General features: G+C 33.2%; 3 protein-coding genes across 7 annotated transcripts in view; all 3 read right to left on the bottom strand.

Moving 5' to 3' along the window:
- The window catches only part of LOC140041053 (ectopic P granules protein 5 homolog), a 33,437-nt gene extending 30,514 nt beyond the window's left edge, over positions 1–2,923 (bottom strand). For all 4 annotated transcript variants that reach the window (XM_072087425.1, XM_072087426.1, XM_072087427.1 and 1 more), the window contains exons 1-2: positions 2,868–2,923; positions 1,169–1,993 (exon numbers count right to left, since the gene is read on the bottom strand). In XM_072087425.1, the coding sequence (XP_071943526.1) occupies positions 1,169–1,993; positions 2,868–2,909 (867 nt within the window). In that variant the 5' untranslated portion in view covers positions 2,910–2,923. The remainder of the gene's footprint in view (positions 1–1,168; positions 1,994–2,867) is intronic.
- Positions 2,924–3,130: 207 nt separating this feature from the next.
- Positions 3,131–11,482, bottom strand: LOC140041052 (uncharacterized). 2 transcript variants are annotated; one of them, XR_011842807.1, is made up of 7 exons: positions 10,666–11,482; positions 10,416–10,547; positions 9,711–9,905; positions 8,807–9,342; positions 6,671–7,867; positions 6,026–6,194; positions 3,131–5,666 (listed from the first exon to the last, which is right to left on the bottom strand). XR_011842807.1 is itself a non-coding variant. In XM_072087423.1 (4 exons), the coding sequence occupies exons 1-4, from the start codon at positions 11,386–11,388 to the stop codon at positions 8,836–8,838; spliced, it is 1,557 nt and encodes a 518-aa protein (XP_071943524.1). In that variant the 5' UTR covers positions 11,389–11,482; the 3' UTR covers positions 7,909–8,835. The 2 variants fall into 2 exon arrangements, 1 of the variants encoding a protein (XP_071943524.1); XM_072087423.1 differs by lacking the exons at positions 3,131–5,666; positions 6,026–6,194; positions 6,671–7,867 and having other exon boundaries at positions 7,909–9,342.
- Positions 11,483–12,159: 677 nt separating this feature from the next.
- Positions 12,160–17,124, bottom strand: LOC140039910 (uncharacterized). Its single transcript, XM_072085502.1, has 4 exons — positions 16,248–17,124; positions 16,000–16,131; positions 15,327–15,515; positions 12,160–14,426 (listed from the first exon to the last, which is right to left on the bottom strand). The coding sequence occupies exons 1-4, from the start codon at positions 17,022–17,024 to the stop codon at positions 13,938–13,940; spliced, it is 1,587 nt and encodes a 528-aa protein (XP_071941603.1). The 5' UTR covers positions 17,025–17,124; the 3' UTR covers positions 12,160–13,937.
- Positions 17,125–17,197: the final 73 nt, after the last annotated feature.

The raw sequence follows: 17,197 nt of genomic DNA, 5'->3' as shown, positions 1-17,197 counted from the left end.
AATGGTGTTTTCCACAGTTTATCACTTCTCTTATGGCTGTTTTCATTTAGCAATTTTTGTTTATTTATTTGTTTTTTTATATATTTTCAATATGTATTGCTTTTAAGGTAGATAGTATAATAAACACAATAGGTGATATTGATTAGGGCAGCGTCAAAATTGAAACTTTCACAAATAAATTTGTAGTAAATTCAGCAATTATTTACCTCCGTCAAGGAGGTATGTGTAATCGGTAGCGCGTGTTCGTTTGTTGGTTTGTTAGCAGGATTACTCAAAAAGTAATTACAAGATCTTTACCAAAATGAATATACAGATAGATATGTGGTCAAGGACCATTCCATTTAATTTTGGGACCATTGTCCCAATTCTGGACCACTTTTTAGTATACTTTTCAGACCTGCTAGTGTTAAAAGATAGGACAGAATTTTTCAAAAGCCGGCGAGCAGTCTTAAAGTAACAAGTATACTGAAATTGCATTTTCTCGAGAACTACTTGTCCAAAAAACTTCATTTTTGTACAAGAGGCAAGAGTTATAATTTGTGATTTGTAATTTTAAAACATAATTTGATTTAATGTGCACGTATTTTGATGCCAGTAGTTTAAAAAACCTATTTTCTTTTCAAATTCAATCGTTTGATTTTCACGTTGCTGTTCTATTGTTAATGTTAGTCAACTGAAGCTATTGTTAATGGAAAGGCTTGTTACATAACCATTATACCAAACTCGCATGCACATGCTTGCAGTGAAATTATTATTATTAATATTATTAAAAAATCACAAACAGCATTAAGACACACACAAATATATATATATATTTTTTTTTACGGGAGAAATAGAATTTTACAGTAGGTGGAGGTATGCACTCTCGGAGTGGCTTTCTAGTTCTTTTTGTTTTGGGACCACCAGGACTTACAGCCTTAAGCTTGGTTCCCACTAGAACGTAACGCAAGGACGTAAACGCAACGCAAGCGTTTTAACCAATGACAAGCGAAGTTATAGACAGTTGGCAATCAAAACCGAATAAGCCATCGCTTGTGATTGGTAAATTCACTTGCGTTGCGTTACGTCCTTGCGTTGCGTCGCTAGTGGGAACCACGCTTTACTATTTAAAACACTTATACAGTAAATGAATGGTTATTCACAGACATGACAAACAAAAAATCTTTACCTTAACAAAACTGTCAACATAGACATCGTGATGCTGCAGCATGGGGTTAAAATAATACTTTGTTAGTTCGTCATCAGTGAATGGCATCATGGTTAGGCTCCGTTGCCTCACCAGAGCAGGATACAACCGGCTGGATGCCCTCACTTCGTCATTCCTTTCTTGCGCAATAACTCTAATCTGCTCGGATGTTCTAACACTTTCAACTGTAGGATTTGAGACTGTTGCAGGAGGATCCATTACAACTGGATCTGTAACTTCTGGTAAAGGATCCAAGATCTCTTCAACTGGATGTGAGATTTCAACTGAAGGTTCTCTGATGACTTCTACTGGATGTTCAACATCCTCACTATTTCTAATGTCTAAACAATTAGTAGTACTCAGTACAGTATTATTATCAGTCTCTGGGGTAACCTCTTTCTCAAAGCTAACTGGTGGAGCAGAGGGCACCAGCTCATCCAGTACTACAAGATCAGTCTCTATTGATACAGGAGGAGCTGTGGCAGTTGTTTCAGGTACATTTTCTACGCTATCTACTTTTAATGTTTCTGATGGGATAGCAACATTTTCTTTCAATTTGTCTGGTTCAATCATTTCGTTTTCATTCTCCGCAATCTCTTTATCTCTTTTATGATCTAGTTCCTCTTTACCGATATCTTTATTTGAATGTGTAGCTCCTTCAGGTATTTGGCTAGTTCCTTCATTTGATTGTGTAACCCCCTCAGGTGTTTGGCTAGTCCCTTCTTGTAATTCTTCTAAGTTGTCAGCTTCTTCTGAAAGATTCTCTTGTTTATCTTCCTCCTCGACATCTTTAACAACTTCTTTTTTCTAAAAAAAGAAGGCAAAAGAGAATTTAAACACTTTGTTTCTTCCAACAATTTTCACTAGATCAATTATAATAATATTCAGAATTTTATCGCAACATACATTATATATTATTAAAAATATAAGAATTAATTTATTATTTTTTGTATACAAACAAGTAGATTGGATAGCAATTATGCATTGGTCCTACTGAGCATGTCCAAACCAAAGGACACGCATTCAGTAAGTGCTTTAGGGTGACAAGACAAATCACCCTGAAATCAGTTGCATTGAAATCGGTCCAAAATAAAATGTGAACACACTGAAAATATTTCAACAACCGCTATCATCATTAACCATTTTAAATCCGGATTTTAGGCTATAGCACACCAAAATCTGGGCATGTACAGAAGGCCAAGGGAAGGCTGCATTTCCTCAAAGACACATTCCACAAAATATATACCCTTAATAGTCCTACTAGATAGGCCTATCTATAGCTAGCCTAGCTAGGCCATATGAAATGTCAATTATTTATTAATTATAATTCATTGATTTCACACCTTATACAAGATATCAACTAGCTTAGGCGGCTTAGGCTAGGCTAGTCGTACACCCAGCAATACAAATATATATTAATCAATGCATGTGACCTAGGCTCTAGGTCTAGGCTGTCATCAGTGGTGTTACACAATATGTTGAGGGAAAATCCCAAAAGCAGCAGCCGATCACCACGGAACAGTCAGCTGACCTCTCATCCTTCGGAAAGTAGGCCTAGGCCTAGATACACCGATGATGCTTATTTTGTTGCTTATGCTTATTTCTTAAAATAACAAACAATAAATAAGAAAATAGCTAATTCACCATATCTAACATAAAGACTAATTTTTAGCAAAAATACCTTTTTTTTAGTTTTTCGTCGGGGCCTTACTGCCTCTGCCATGATAATTGCGATGAAAACTTGTTTGTTTTTGCAATCTATTCTACACTCTCTTGTTGAGGGCGTAAAACATCTCAATTTTTAACTTTAATTTGTATGCTTATTGTTTCGTTAAATAAAAAACGAAAATGTCGGAACTAATTTACAAAAGTTATATTTGTATGATTTATATTGAAGATTATTTTTATTTTTCAAATTACACTAAGTTTTCAAAAAACATTTAGTTTATTAAATAAATCAACAAGTTAAATACCGGTAACATTAGTAAATTTGATAGTACGAATAGACAAACCATGGAGGTAGGCCTATAATTTTACCTCCATGGACAAACCACATGATTTAAGGCAGGTAAATTAATATAATAGATAAATATGTACCTCAATTAATAAATTACAATAATTGCAATAAAATAATCAACAATTTATTTAGTAAATAAAGAACAACTTCCTGATTTCACAATACAAAACAAATTTCATATGCCCATCAGGGCCTACCCATACTACGTCAGTATACTATTTTTTCTACAGTGACTACATTGCAGAACTTCTCTTTTGTTGTCAGATAATAGCATGTTAACGGTTCAGTAGTTTTATTGCAATTTAAATAAATTCACGTGTGCAACATTTAAAATCATGGGTGTATATTAAGTTCCGGCCGATGATGAATGCAATAATAATCACGTGAATATTACCAATATAAATTACGTAAAATAACAACAACATAAATTTTGATCACACACATTTATTAATATTGATTTAGAGACACAGTTAAGCTCTGTCTACACTATCAAACTAGTTTGACAAAAAATGTGTGATATGCCCAAATATGGTAGTGATTATATGCCCAAATATGGTAGTGATTATGACATCATCGTGTCCATAAAATGGCCACATCACATTTTTTTTTGTCACATAAAGTTTGATAGTGTAGGCGGAGCTTTAGAAAAGTAAACAATTATAGGCCTACTCACAAAACTATAACATACAATACACACAATATAGTATAAGCGTATACTTTTATATTTTACATAAATATGATTAGGTTAAGAAATGAATTTGCAAATTAATTATGACCTATATGTTAAGAAAATGAATGTGTTGAGAAAGAATACGTTAAGAGAAAAATGAATACGCATGAACATGTAATGAATATGCTAAGATATCAAGATTATGAAATGTCATTATGAAATGAATATATTTTAGTAATAAAAGAAAAAAAATAAGCTACTTTTGTCTTTGTACGTATTTGTTCAATATGAAACTCAACGCCAATTAATAAAGGTAACTATAGCCTACAGTAATCTATTTAAATAGGTACTTCAATTTAATAATGAACATAGGCCTACTGTTATTTTATTTATGATACGATTCATTTCCAAAAAAAAAAAAGTCCCTTCACTTGATGGATAAACCATGGAGTTAAATTAATTAAACCTATGTGTATACCTCCATGGATAAACTTGTTTCTATAACTAAAATTATAGTCCTGATAACAGGCCTGGTCAAAATACTAGTTCAATCAATATTTCATATATGTCAGATTAGATTTAATGAATGAAAAATTAATAATAATTTGCTTGCATATTTGATATAGCAATTATTCACTACTGTAAATAAAACATTTTGTTTGACAAATCCAGTAAAGAATTTACTCACATTCTTAGCTTTCGCCATCTTGGCTGATGGCTTGATCACAATTGATCCGGTCCACTGCGACTTCCTGGAAATCTGTTGTAATTGTTTCTAGGTGAATGCTAAAAGCTAAAGAATGCGAGTAAATTCTTTACTGGATTTGTCAAATAAAATGATTTATTTAGTATCTAGGAAAATCCTACAAAATGCACTTATTCACGGATATTCACTACTCTGTATTCGATTTTAGTCATCGGACTCAAACTCCTTTACGCGCGTGCGATATCCTAACTTTATGTGACAAAAAAATGTGACGTGCTCATATATGGACATGACGATGTCATATCACTACCATATTTTGAGCACATGACTACCATATTTAGGCAATCAGGTTTTTTTTGTTCTTTAAACTAGTTTGATAGTGTAGACAGAGCTTTAGGCCTGTCTGACAATCATTTGCTACCATTATCCTAAATGCAATAATGCAATGTATACGTCATACTCGGTTTGTGCAAAAACTGATAGGCCTAGTACATGTTTTTTTATCTGCCTAATTATGGATTTTATCCATGGCCTAATCAAGTCTGTTGACATTTTACCCAATCAACATTCCAGTATAGGGCTACAGCAAATGTTTCACTGAAGGGGGTGCTGCATATGTCCAACGCCGTTGGCCTTTCTTATTATCAAGACTCATCTTCTTATCACGTCTCTTCACTGATGAAATGTTTGTGTTCTTTTTTGCAATATGACTTGTTATCATCTTAATACAGGCATTGTGTCCAAGTTTAATAAGATATTGTTTCAGTTCTTTCAAAGCATCAGATTGCTCCTTTCTACACTTAATTTCCCAATCGTCTAGCAGCAGAATTGTCGGACTACTACTTTTTTGACAATTTTTTGGAGCTCCAATCCATTCAATGAATTTTGCTGACATTCCCATCAACTCTGCAAGGCCTCGATAGTCACAACATCTGGGTTTAGATTCTCCTTTCCACTGTACTACTGTCAGCACGTCAAGTAGAATTGAAAGTTCCCGACGCATTTCTATAGTTAGAATTGGTCGGCTCAGGGGTGAACGTGTGAATTCTTTGAGTTCTTGAGACTCATCATACAATTCATCTTCATTCTATAAATATACAAAATTGTTAAATTCATTTAAAATTCTTATTTAATTTGCAATACAATGTTATTGTTTAACATGTTGTATAGTGTATTATACATTTTTCAAAAACATATTATTTTTTTAATGCGCCTTGAGCACTCTGGAGTGGTATGTGCGCTATAAAAATCTTATTATTATTATTATTATAATAAATAGTCGATGAACCGCAAATCGAACATTCTTAAAGCGGCTGGTAATAATCCTGTTTAATATTAATTGTATAGGTGACCCTGTTATAATTACTAGGAATTTATGGATTACGGATATACGGAGATACTAGATTGGGTAGTAGAAATCAGTCATACTATTAGTATTATACTGACCTCTGAGAATAATTGCAACTTCTTTGTAACTTTCACCCCTGCCATATGAACATTCTTGTCACTAACATTAATTTGACACTTCAGAAATGCCTCGACGTTATTTGAAAGTTCCAAAACAAATTGGCGGTGAATATGTTCAACATCTGCCACGACGTCACCGACACAGAAACTTTTAAAATACAATATTTTTAAAACATTATGTATTCATTGCTTTTCTCACAAAACACGACTTGTTATCGTGAAGAGGTGGGCCTATATCTTACTTGAATTAGAATTCTACATTTAAAGTGTGACAGTTAATACATTGTACACAATAGGAATTTACAATCAAAAACAATAACAATAGGCCTAAATGTATATTATTACATAATCAGATGGGTCCGCTTGACAACCTTCACAATCTTTGATTCTTAAAGTAACCTCGTCTTCTTGTGTTCGAAATGAACCAATTTTAACGGGATTCTCAATTTGTTTAGATCTGATTTCAATTTTGCTCAAATCCTAAAATATAATGGAGAAATAGAAAGGGCCTGTTGTTAGTACGGATCCAGCATCCTTCTTCCCGTTATACTTCAGAATTCTACCAATCTATAATATAAATCGATTTATATTATATTATCTTTCTATATTATATGGTTTATTTACCTTTAAAGCAGAATGTGTACTGCAGTATACCCTCAGCGAAAAGTAACGTTGGGTTTGCTGTTCCAAAAAAGTAGAAACAAAGATAGTTTTTCTTTTATCGGCGGTCTCTGCCTGAATAGCCTTAGCCTGTAGAGCGTTAGCTTGTATTCCTACTTTGATTCCGGTGAAATGATTCAAATGCAACATTATGTTACCATCGTCTTTAAAGAAGAAACCATCGTTTGGGGTGTCTAGAGACCTCCATTCCAACGGTTTGCCAAGTTTCTGAACACTGAGTTTTACTGAGCTGCTTTCATCATCTTGTGATTTTGGATTTGGGAATCTTAACAAAACTGAGTTATTAGATTGCAGACCAGGAGGGCCGCAAATGATAACATCATATTTAACCAAGTTATGATGGACTGAGTCTGCATACATAAATACATAACCTTCGGCGACGTCTGGCATTGCTCCTGGAGGAATATAAAGTTGAATGTCTCCATTTCTCAGTTCTAGATGACCACCTTCTTTACCAATAAGTCCAATTGTAAACTTTCCATCTCCCCTTAAATCTGAAAATGATTGTTCGCTTAAAGACACACATGGCCGGCTGCCCCGTTTCCATTTCATGTAGATTTCCTCACAACGTTTAGATATCATATTTTCTTGATACTCTACACCTTCACAATTAAATTGTTATTCATCACAATATCTGCTAAATAGTCGTTCTTCGTCACATGTCTCCTGCTGTGCAGCTGGGCCTACTTCTCCGTTCGAGTTCGAGGTGGTATTGCTGGAAACCTGTGAACTTGCCGAAACAGACATCTTAAATAGTGCTTACGATTCGAGTTGTCTGAATCTTTGAAGTGAACTATATATTGCAATCTAAGCAATCTCCTTCAGTGCGATCCTAGTCAAGCAAAGAAGCTAACCCAGTCAAGGAAGCCCTTTAACAGTCGGACCCAGCATATATTTGGATGCTAGAGAAGACTGCCTCTTGGATGCGACTGGCATCAGTTGGAGGAACGAAACTGTACTGTTGCAGCTTATGTTTAACTTCACTGGGAAAACACAGCGTATGACTTAGCTTTTCTGATGCTACAGTAGCTTATGACGTTTTCCACGGTTGTATGATTCTCTTTCCAAAAACAACAATACTTCTTTTGAATTCATGAAGACCATTCACATAATAGAACCACCAAAATAACTTGATATTACCTTATTTAGTGAAAAATATTATAGAGGACTATTTTTAGTGACTTTTGACTGTTTGGAAAGTACATTTATGGAGCTATAAATAATTGTATAGTCCAATGGTACACAATGACAATGTCAACAAAATGGATAAAATCGGTCCGGGCAGTAGGACTGTTTTGGCCGCAAAAATATGGTCCGGTCAAAAATTAGTCATAATGTATACTAAAAAAGCCATGATTAGCTGATTAGCCAGCATAGTCAATATTGACTATGATCTTCAGGCTGTAATCTGACTGAACACCAAGTCATGTATATATTTTAGGTAAAATACATTTATTTATATTTTCCGACAAGATAACTAATTGTAATGATCACAGAAACACCATGATAATACTATTAGAGACAAATACCTAACTTAAAGCTCTACACCATGCACTATCAAACTAGTTTGACAAAAAAGTGTGATGTGACTAAATATGAGTGAGTGATGTGACATCATCATGTCCATATATGGCCAAATCACGTTTTTTGTCACATAAAGTTTGATAATTTACATTAGAAAGAGCTTAATAAAAGCTACTAGGCATATATTTATATTTTGTTTAACGAGGCCTGATCGGCCTTGTGAAAGTAGTCCAATCATTTCAATCAATTAGTAGTTGCTTATAATTGTTTTATCTTAATTGAGACTCCAACCACTGATACCCACAGCATTTTTTCTGTAATTCGCATTTGGATTTATAAACAAATATATATACATAAAAAATAAAGAGGTAAAATACAATTACAAGAATAATATCCATGTTCGATTGTAGTCACAACTGGAAAAACTTTCGCCTGTGTACGGTAAAATCATTAATGTTTGCTATCATCGGTTTTAGCTCCCATGGACAAGATATTATTTCTGGAGCAAAATTTGCATATAGTCTAGTAATGTTTTTGTTTTACATTAAGCCTTACCACAACTCAACTTTCCAGTAGTAGTAGGCCTACAGCAAAAGCTTCACTGAAGATGGTGCTGAATATGTCCAACGACGTTTGTCTCTCTTCTCAGGACTAATCTTCTCACGCATCTTCACTGATGGCATGTACGTTTTCTTTTCCACAATATGACTTGTTATCTCAATGCAGGCACTGTGTCCAAGTTGAATAAGATATTTTTTTAATTCTTCCAAAGCATCAGATTTCACCATTTGCTTCTTCCTACACTTGATTTCCCAATTGTTTAGCAGCAGAATTGTTGGACTACTACTTTTTTGACAATTCTTTGGAGCTCCAATCCAGTCTATGAATTTTGTTGACATTCCCATCAACTCTGCAAGGCCTCGATAGTCACAACATCTGGCATTAGATTCTCCTTTCCACTGTACTATTCTCGGCATGTCAAGTTGCATCGAAAGTTCCCGACGCATTTTTGTTGTTAGAATTGGTCGACTCAGAGGTGAACGTGTGAATTCAGCTTCTTGATACTCTTCGTGACATTCGTCTATTTTATCCTAAGTATATTAAGCACAAATTGAATAAAATTTGATTCTTATATTTAATTTACATTCAGTTTGTGATTGTGTATGATATAGATGAAATCAGGATGATAAGACTACAATAAACATTGATCGTTGTTATCTAAGATCGTGTAGTTTTTAAAACTTTATGAAACCAATGGAGGTTTATACTTCCATGGTGAAACACTTTACGCTTGACATTATGTAGATTTTTTCTTTAAAAAGGACTATTATATTTATGTAGCGCGCATTACCAGTAGGCCTACATGTTGTATTATGTATTAATTATTATTAAAATGGCATAATTATGGACCTAAAATAAGTTTAAAAGCAAACTAAACAGGTTGATATTTCAAACTGACCTTTAAGTACAGTCTGTTATTTACAGCAGTCTGTGCTTTATTAGATTCAACTTTGACTCGTGCCATATGAACAGCCTTGTCACCAACATTAACTTGAAACTTCAGAAAAGCTAAGTTACTTTTACTTGAACATTCCAGCACAAATTGACGGTGGATATGATCATTAAAAGACACGACGTCACTGACACAGATGCTCTTAAAGTGTAAAGACATACGGTATTTAAAGACATGGGTTTTCTTATTTATTTCTGAGTCCCATGAAACAAAACAGACCTCAACCATACACACAGATAGAGAAGAAAATGTTAAACTATATTGAAAATCCTCGCTATAAAATAATAAGTTTAATCCATTGATCAAAAACAATTGTTTTTAACTCTGTTAGAATTATAGAAGTTTGTATGCTCATGGATAAAATGAAATACAGACACACGAGATTAAATGTTCATAGGATACGGTAGGGTTTGAAGTATTAAAGCGGTAGGGTTGCTAGTATTCCCAATTTCACGATGAATTGAAAATGAATCTATAATTGATAAAACCCAACGCTCTGAATGCATACAGCAATTGTTTCAACTGATGTTGAAAGTAGACCTACATAATAAATTAAAGGGAGAATTTATTGGCCTAGATTTCACTTTAGCATTAAGAGTTTATCCTGCTAAAAAAAAATATGTCAAAAAGTCCAACAGTAATAATAATTACATAGTCAGGTGGTTCCACTTTACAGTCTAAACAATTCATGATTGTAATTGTAATTTCGTCTTGTTTTCGAAAAGAACCCATTTTAACTGGCTTCCCAATTTGTTTTGAACCTAATTCATCTTTGTTCACATCCTGAAAATAACAAAGGCACAATTTAAACTTGCATTTTTTAAAACTTTTTACATTACACTGTTTGCTTATTATATGCCTAGTAAACTGATAGGATTGTCTTGCTGTACGCTATATTTACCTCCAAAGCATAGTAGGTACTACAGTGTACTCTAAATGAAAAGTAGCGTTCTTCTTCATGTTCCAAAAAAGCAGAAAGAAAGATAAGGTTTCCTTGATCTGGGGCCGTTGTTGGAATTTGCTCAGCTTGTACTCCTACGTCAACTTTGATTCCAGTGAAATGGTTCAAATGCAACAATATGTTACCATCTTCCAAAAAGAAGGAACCATCGGTTGTGGTATCAAGAGACCTCCACTCCAAAGGTTTGCCAAGTTCCTGGACACTGAGTTTCACTGAGCGTCTTTCAGGCAACGCATCATCCTGTGATTTTGGGTTTGGAAATCTTAGTAAAACTGAGTTATTAAATTTTAGACCAGGAGGACCACAAATAATAACATCATATTTAACCAAGTTATGATGGACTGAGTCTGCATATATAAATACATAACCTTCGGCGACGTCTGGCATTGCTCCTGGCGGAATATAAAGCTGAATGTCTCCATTTCTTAGCTTCAGGTGACCACCTTCTTTGCCAATAAATCCAATTGTAAACTTTCCATCTCTACTAATCTCCGAAAACGATTGGTCAAGCAGCCGATTTCTCATTTTGGGTCTCCACTTTTTGTACATTTTCTCACATCTATTGGAAATGATATTTTCTTGATATTCTGCATTGTTGCACTTAACATATCTATTCGAGTTTCTTATAAACCTTCGTTCTTTTGATACCCCATGTGTTTCCATATTGTGTTGATAACTATGCTGCTACGGTAATTTGAAATTCAAATCATTAGAAACCTGCGATGTTGAATCGGAAACATACAGTTTGATGTGTTGTATCTCTGCATGTTTTGACACAAACAGCATTTATACCACTTATTATTAGTTCATATTTTGCCTTGGGAAAATACATATTTAGTATAAATAGCATTATGTGTAAACCCAATACCCAACAATAACCCAAATATTTATTCAAACTACGTACCGAATATTATCATAACAATGGTACTGTATACCGCCCATCATGTGATTGGACTTTATACTACCAACTTTCTTCATTCCTATTGTTCGTTCCTTTCCCCAGTGCTCACGTAGGCCATCAAGAATAATAAGAATGGTTTAGGTCCAATGATTGATTAAAATACATGAGTTTTTATTTTGATTATGGAATAAAAATGTCGATGAATTGAATTGAAATTGAACCTTTTCTACATTTAAATTCACTGTACTTTTTTTTCGTTGTACACTCATGTTTGTAACTATAGGCTAATAAGGTATATAGGCCTAATGGTTGATTCAATAAAAATGAATCAAAATACATTACTTGCATGTTTAGTTATATTCCTAAATCTTGAGACATTTGAAGCTGCACCATGAGAAAAACCATTATCTTATTGAGTATTATAAGGTGAATACTTCAAGTGGTTAATAGTAACGGGATACAAATATTATATTTAAAAAAAAAAAAGACCTGTATATCAAGTAATCCTTGCCGAAAGAATAGAGTAAATCAAATAAACAGAAAATCAATATTTTAATTTTACTTGGACATCGCTTGGCATTCATTCATTCATTCATCTTTTTTTATTTCGGAATATCACGGTGACATAACATATCCATAGCAAAAGAAAGAAAAACAAATCTTAATCTAAGAGCTCATAGCAAAAAACAAAAATATATAAATATATAAAGTCAATGCAACAAGGCAATCCATTGTATGTGCATTCTTGACACATTAAGAAAGTGGCGATTGATGGCCATGATCAAGGAATTACCACTTGCGCGCGTTCACACGATTATTAAAACTAAAAACAGATTTTCTAATGAATTCATCAAAGGATGGGACGTCATTTAAGACAAACATCATGCTTGCACTACACTTTCTAGGCTGCTTCAGCAACAAACGTAATGCATTGTTATAAAATACTATCAGTGATCTCAGAGTGCTCTTATTATACCTACCCCATAATGTTGAACAGTACATGCTGACACAGTAACTCTTAAATAGATAACATTTAGTCGTAGTAGAACATTTTCCAAACTTTCTATTTAGGCATTGTCTTAAATAAATGTGGTTGTCCACTATTTGAAAACTGAGGATGTGTGTGGTCGTATTTTAACAATCACACCATTTCCTTTAATACGGTGTATATTAAGTGTTTCACCTACGTCATTATAATTTATACAAGCTGCATCTGAGAGACCTATCAAAATAACCGTACAAACTCACAGTAAGGAACCAATAAATGGTTCAACTGAAATTTAATTAAATTGTTAGTAAATTAGATTTCATACAATAATGACAAAATGTTCCAGACATATATATTCTGAGTACATTCTTCGATTTTCGATTCGATCCTCTTGTTCAATCGTAAAGAATTCCGCCGAGATCTAGACAGTAATTATTACTAATATAATTATTTACAGAAAATGTAGTGCCAAATAAATACGAAATCTACACAGTTATTAACAATAGTATAATTGATAGAAATAAGAATTAAGAGTATTAAGGATAGTTTATTAAATAAATCAGTCAAGGTTAAAAATATACTAGGCCTACCGGTAACATGAGTAAAGTATAGGGTATTTTAGAATTAAGTTTGGTGGTAAATATTTAGCCCTTAGCTCCACATGCAGCAATAGGCATAATACAATTACAATGGTAATGCAATAATAATAACAATAATATTACAGGATTTTTATAGCGCACATACCACTCAAGAGTGCTCAAGGCGCATGCAATGGCAATCAACAATTTCATAATACACTTCAAGAACGTGGCATTAAATCAATTCACGTGTGCAAAACCATGTGAATATTTAGATCCAATAAATGAAGTAAAATAAATCACATGATGTAAAATCCTGAATGTTGCCAATAGACGTATAGATCTGAATGACGTACAATTGTGATTAATACTGCAGTGTTTTATTGACACAGTTAGAATAGAAAATTGTCATAAAACTAATAATAAAAGAACGGTAACTTATACTAATATTGTCTTACCTAGTCAATAAAAAGCTAGATACTACTGTACTCATTGTGGTATTAAATCATTTATTATACAATATTTTATTTAATAAGTAAACATGATTACTACATTTGACTGTGAGTTAATTTTGTTTTAATTGCTACTTTATTAAACAAATTCAGTTCATAGATAAACTTTTATTTGTAAGGCAATGTTGTTAGACTGTCTTGACTTGTATGGCATACCCTGTTTGGAGCAAAAACGTTTTTTAGCTGCCTATTTAAATATGTTTAAATTTGAGCAAATCACCATTCCAGTGGACCTACAGCACTGCCGACCACCGACGTTGGGGTGGATTATTATCAGCAACAATCTCCTTGCGTCTTTTCGATGGCCGAAAGTTATACTTATTTCCTGGAATGTTACCTTCTATTATCTCAATACAGAAATGTTGTCCAAGTTTAATAAGATATTGTTTTAGTTCATTCAAAGCATCAGATGTCACCAATTGCCTCTTGCTACACTCGATTTCCCACTTGTTTAGCAACAGAATTGTCGGACTACTACTTTTTAGACAATTTTTTGGAGCTCTAATCCAGTCTATGAATTCTTTTGACATTCCCATCAACTCTGCAAGGCCTCGATAGTCACAATACCTGGCATTAGATTCTCCTTTCCACTGTACTATTCTCGGCATGTCAAGTTGCATTGACAGTTCCCGACGCATCTTTGTTGTTAGAATTGGTCGACTCAGGGGTGAAGGTGTGAATTCTGATTCTTGATACTCATCGTGAAATTCTTCGACTTCATCCTAAAGATATTAAACAATCAAAATATTTAATTCTTACCGAATTTGCTTTCAGTTTTGTATTTTAGTATGATGATTTGGATACAACGGTATTACGAATACAATCAAAATTGTAACTCAAATATTTATTATTTTCTTATATAAATATATATATATTTATTACTACTTTTTTTCTCTCTCTTATTTGGCCTAAACACCACTTTTATTCACATTAATATCATCTTACATGTAATCACATAAAATAATATTATTTATTATTTATTTTTGTTATTTTATTTTATTTTAAATTTTTTTTATTCATTTCGGCAAAAACATAAAATAATAATGTTAATTTCAAATGTCATTACAATTTGATAAACTTCATCATTAACTTTTTTTTAATCTTGTAAATTCACTTTGTATTCCGTATTACCTCCTTTTTTCATTAATCTTCTTATATTTTTCTATAATACACTTACAAAAGAAGTTTACAAAGCTAATACAAAGACGTTTGGTCTAAATAACCTTTTGTTTCCAAACATCGTTATAAAATATTTAATTTCCTTATACATGATCATTAATTACTACTCATTTTTAAAAAATTTGAGAATTTAAAAATCATTTTATGAAACACAATTCTTTTATGTTTAGTCATTGTCTAACGTTTTTCCCCGATGTAATGACTTGTTCTTTGCAAGTTTGAAAATTGAAAAAGGATTATTTTAATAAATGTTCTCTTTTAGTTAATAAATGCATAATTATGAACTGCGAATACGTCGATAAGAGCAAATAAACTATCAGAGAACAAGGTGATAATCTGTCCAATGTAGGCCATATACGGTAATTGTTAAAATAGGTTGATGGTTCGTATATAAACATTGGCAAGACGATGTAGATCACGGACACAATCTACTTCAAACTGACCTGTAAGTACAACTTGTTAACAGCCGTTGGTGCTTTATCAGGTTCAACTTTCACTCGTGCCATATGAACAGTCTTGCCACCAACATTAACTTGAAACTTCAGGAAAGCTAAGTTACTTGAACATTCCAGCACAAATTGACGGTGGATATGATTATCAACATCTGACACGACCTCACTGACACAGATGCTCTTAAAATTTAATAGAGTACGGTTAATTATTTTATTTAGTTTAAGTTCCAAGAAACAGACAAAAACGTAACCACACCCATAACAAATAGAGAAGAAACCATTATAAACGAAACCTATATTACGAAAAAAAAATCATAGCTCATGTTTCTTAACACAAAATAAAATATTAAGTCAGATTTATTCAACTGAATACTATGTTATACTACTAATTGTTGCTAAAATAAATAGGAAATGTATACCATGGATAAAATAAAAAATATAGAGATGAGAGATTCTATATTGGAAAGATTTTAGTGCAAACAATTTTGGAGTAGTCCTATGCAGTATTATAATGAAATTCCAAACACAATGATCGGCGGGAAAGACCTATATTAATATTAACCAACGTTGTGAATGTACCCATATAATGAATAAAATGCTAATCAAAGTGGAAGTTCATGTCCAAAAACATAATCTTTTAATAAGTATACAAATGTATAATTACATAGTCAGATGGTTCCACTTTACAGTCTACACAATTCATGATTGTAATGGTAATTTCATCTTGTTTTCGAAAAGAACCCATTTTAACTGGCTTCCCAATTTGTTTTGAACCTAATTCATCTTTGTTCACATCCTGAAAATAACAACATTGTAGATTAATAGAAAGTTACTGTTTATGCAATTGTTATATTATATGCTATAATACTGTTTTGTATAGTTATTATCGTTTTGCTGTTACGCCATATTTACCTCCAAAGCAGAATAGGTACTACAGTGTACTCTAAATGAAAAGTAGCGTCCATCTTCATGTTCCAAAAAAGTAGAAAGGAAGATAAGGTTTCCTTGATCTGGGGCCGTTGTTGGGATTTGCTCAGCTTGTACTCCTACGTCAACTTTGATTCCAGTGAAATGGTTCAAATGCAACAATATGTTACCATCTTCCAAAAAGAAGGAACCATCGGTTGTCGTGTCAAGAGACCGCCATTCCAAAGGTTTGCCAAGTTCCTGGACACTGAGTTTCACTGAGGGTCTTTCAGGCAACGCATCATCTTGTGATTTTGGGTTTGGAAATCTTAGTAAAACTGAGTTATTAAATTGCAGACCAGGAGGGCCGCAAATGATAACATCATATTTAACCAAGTTATAATGGACTGAGTCTGCATACATAAATACATAACCTTCGGCGACGTCTGCCATTGCTCCTGGCGGAATATAAAGCTGAATGTCTCCATTTCTTAGCTTCAGATGACCACCTTCTTTACCAATGTATCCAATTGTAAACTTTCCATCTCTACTTAAATCTGAAAACGATTTACCGCTTGAAGACATGCGTTTCCATTTTGTGTAGATTTTCTCACAATTTTTAGCTATCATATTCTCTTGATACTTTATACCCTCATACTTGAGTCGTTTTTCATCACAATATCTACTAAATAGTCGTTCTTCTGTACATGTTTTCTGTTGTGCAGCTACTTCTTCATTCAATGTATTTTTGGAAACTTGCGACGCGGTTGTCGAAACAAACATATTGCTTATGATCTGAGTTTAAATCCCTGTAAATGTCGTTATATTGAAACTTAATTTTAACTTCACTGAGAAAACACAGAATATGATGCTGTTTCCTTTCCAAAACAACAATAATTCTGTGAACTAACAACAATGAAGACAAACATAATAGAGCCACCGAGGTGAAAAGAACA

This window comes from Antedon mediterranea, chromosome 2 (genome assembly GCF_964355755.1).
Source record: "Antedon mediterranea chromosome 2, ecAntMedi1.1, whole genome shotgun sequence".
NCBI lineage: Eukaryota > Metazoa > Echinodermata > Crinoidea > Comatulida > Antedonidae > Antedon > Antedon mediterranea.
The sequence above is the reverse complement of the archived record's forward strand: the minus strand, read 5'-3'. Positions and strand labels throughout refer to the sequence as shown.

Bases quoted from the DNA above. Each gene is read 5' to 3' on its own strand.
- LOC140041052 (XM_072087423.1), bottom strand. From the start codon at position 11,388: ATGGAAACACATGGGGTATCAAAAGAACGAAGGTTTATAAGAAACTCG. The intron at 9,906-10,415 runs GTAATTATTATT...TTACACTTTAAG, and splicing joins AAGTGGAACCACCTGACTAT to AGCATCTGTGTCAGTGACGT. The intron at 9,343-9,710 runs GTCAGTTTGAAA...TAATATACTTAG, and splicing joins ATAACAGACTGTACTTAAAG to GATAAAATAGACGAATGTCA.
- LOC140039910 (XM_072085502.1), bottom strand. From the start codon at position 17,024: ATGTTTGTTTCGACAACCGCGTCGCAAGTTTCCAAAAATACATTGAAT. The intron at 16,132-16,247 runs GTAAATATGGCG...TGTTATTTTCAG, and splicing joins GTACCTATTCTGCTTTGGAG to GATGTGAACAAAGATGAATT. The intron at 15,516-15,999 runs GTAATTATACAT...TTAAATTTTAAG, and splicing joins AAGTGGAACCATCTGACTAT to AGCATCTGTGTCAGTGAGGT.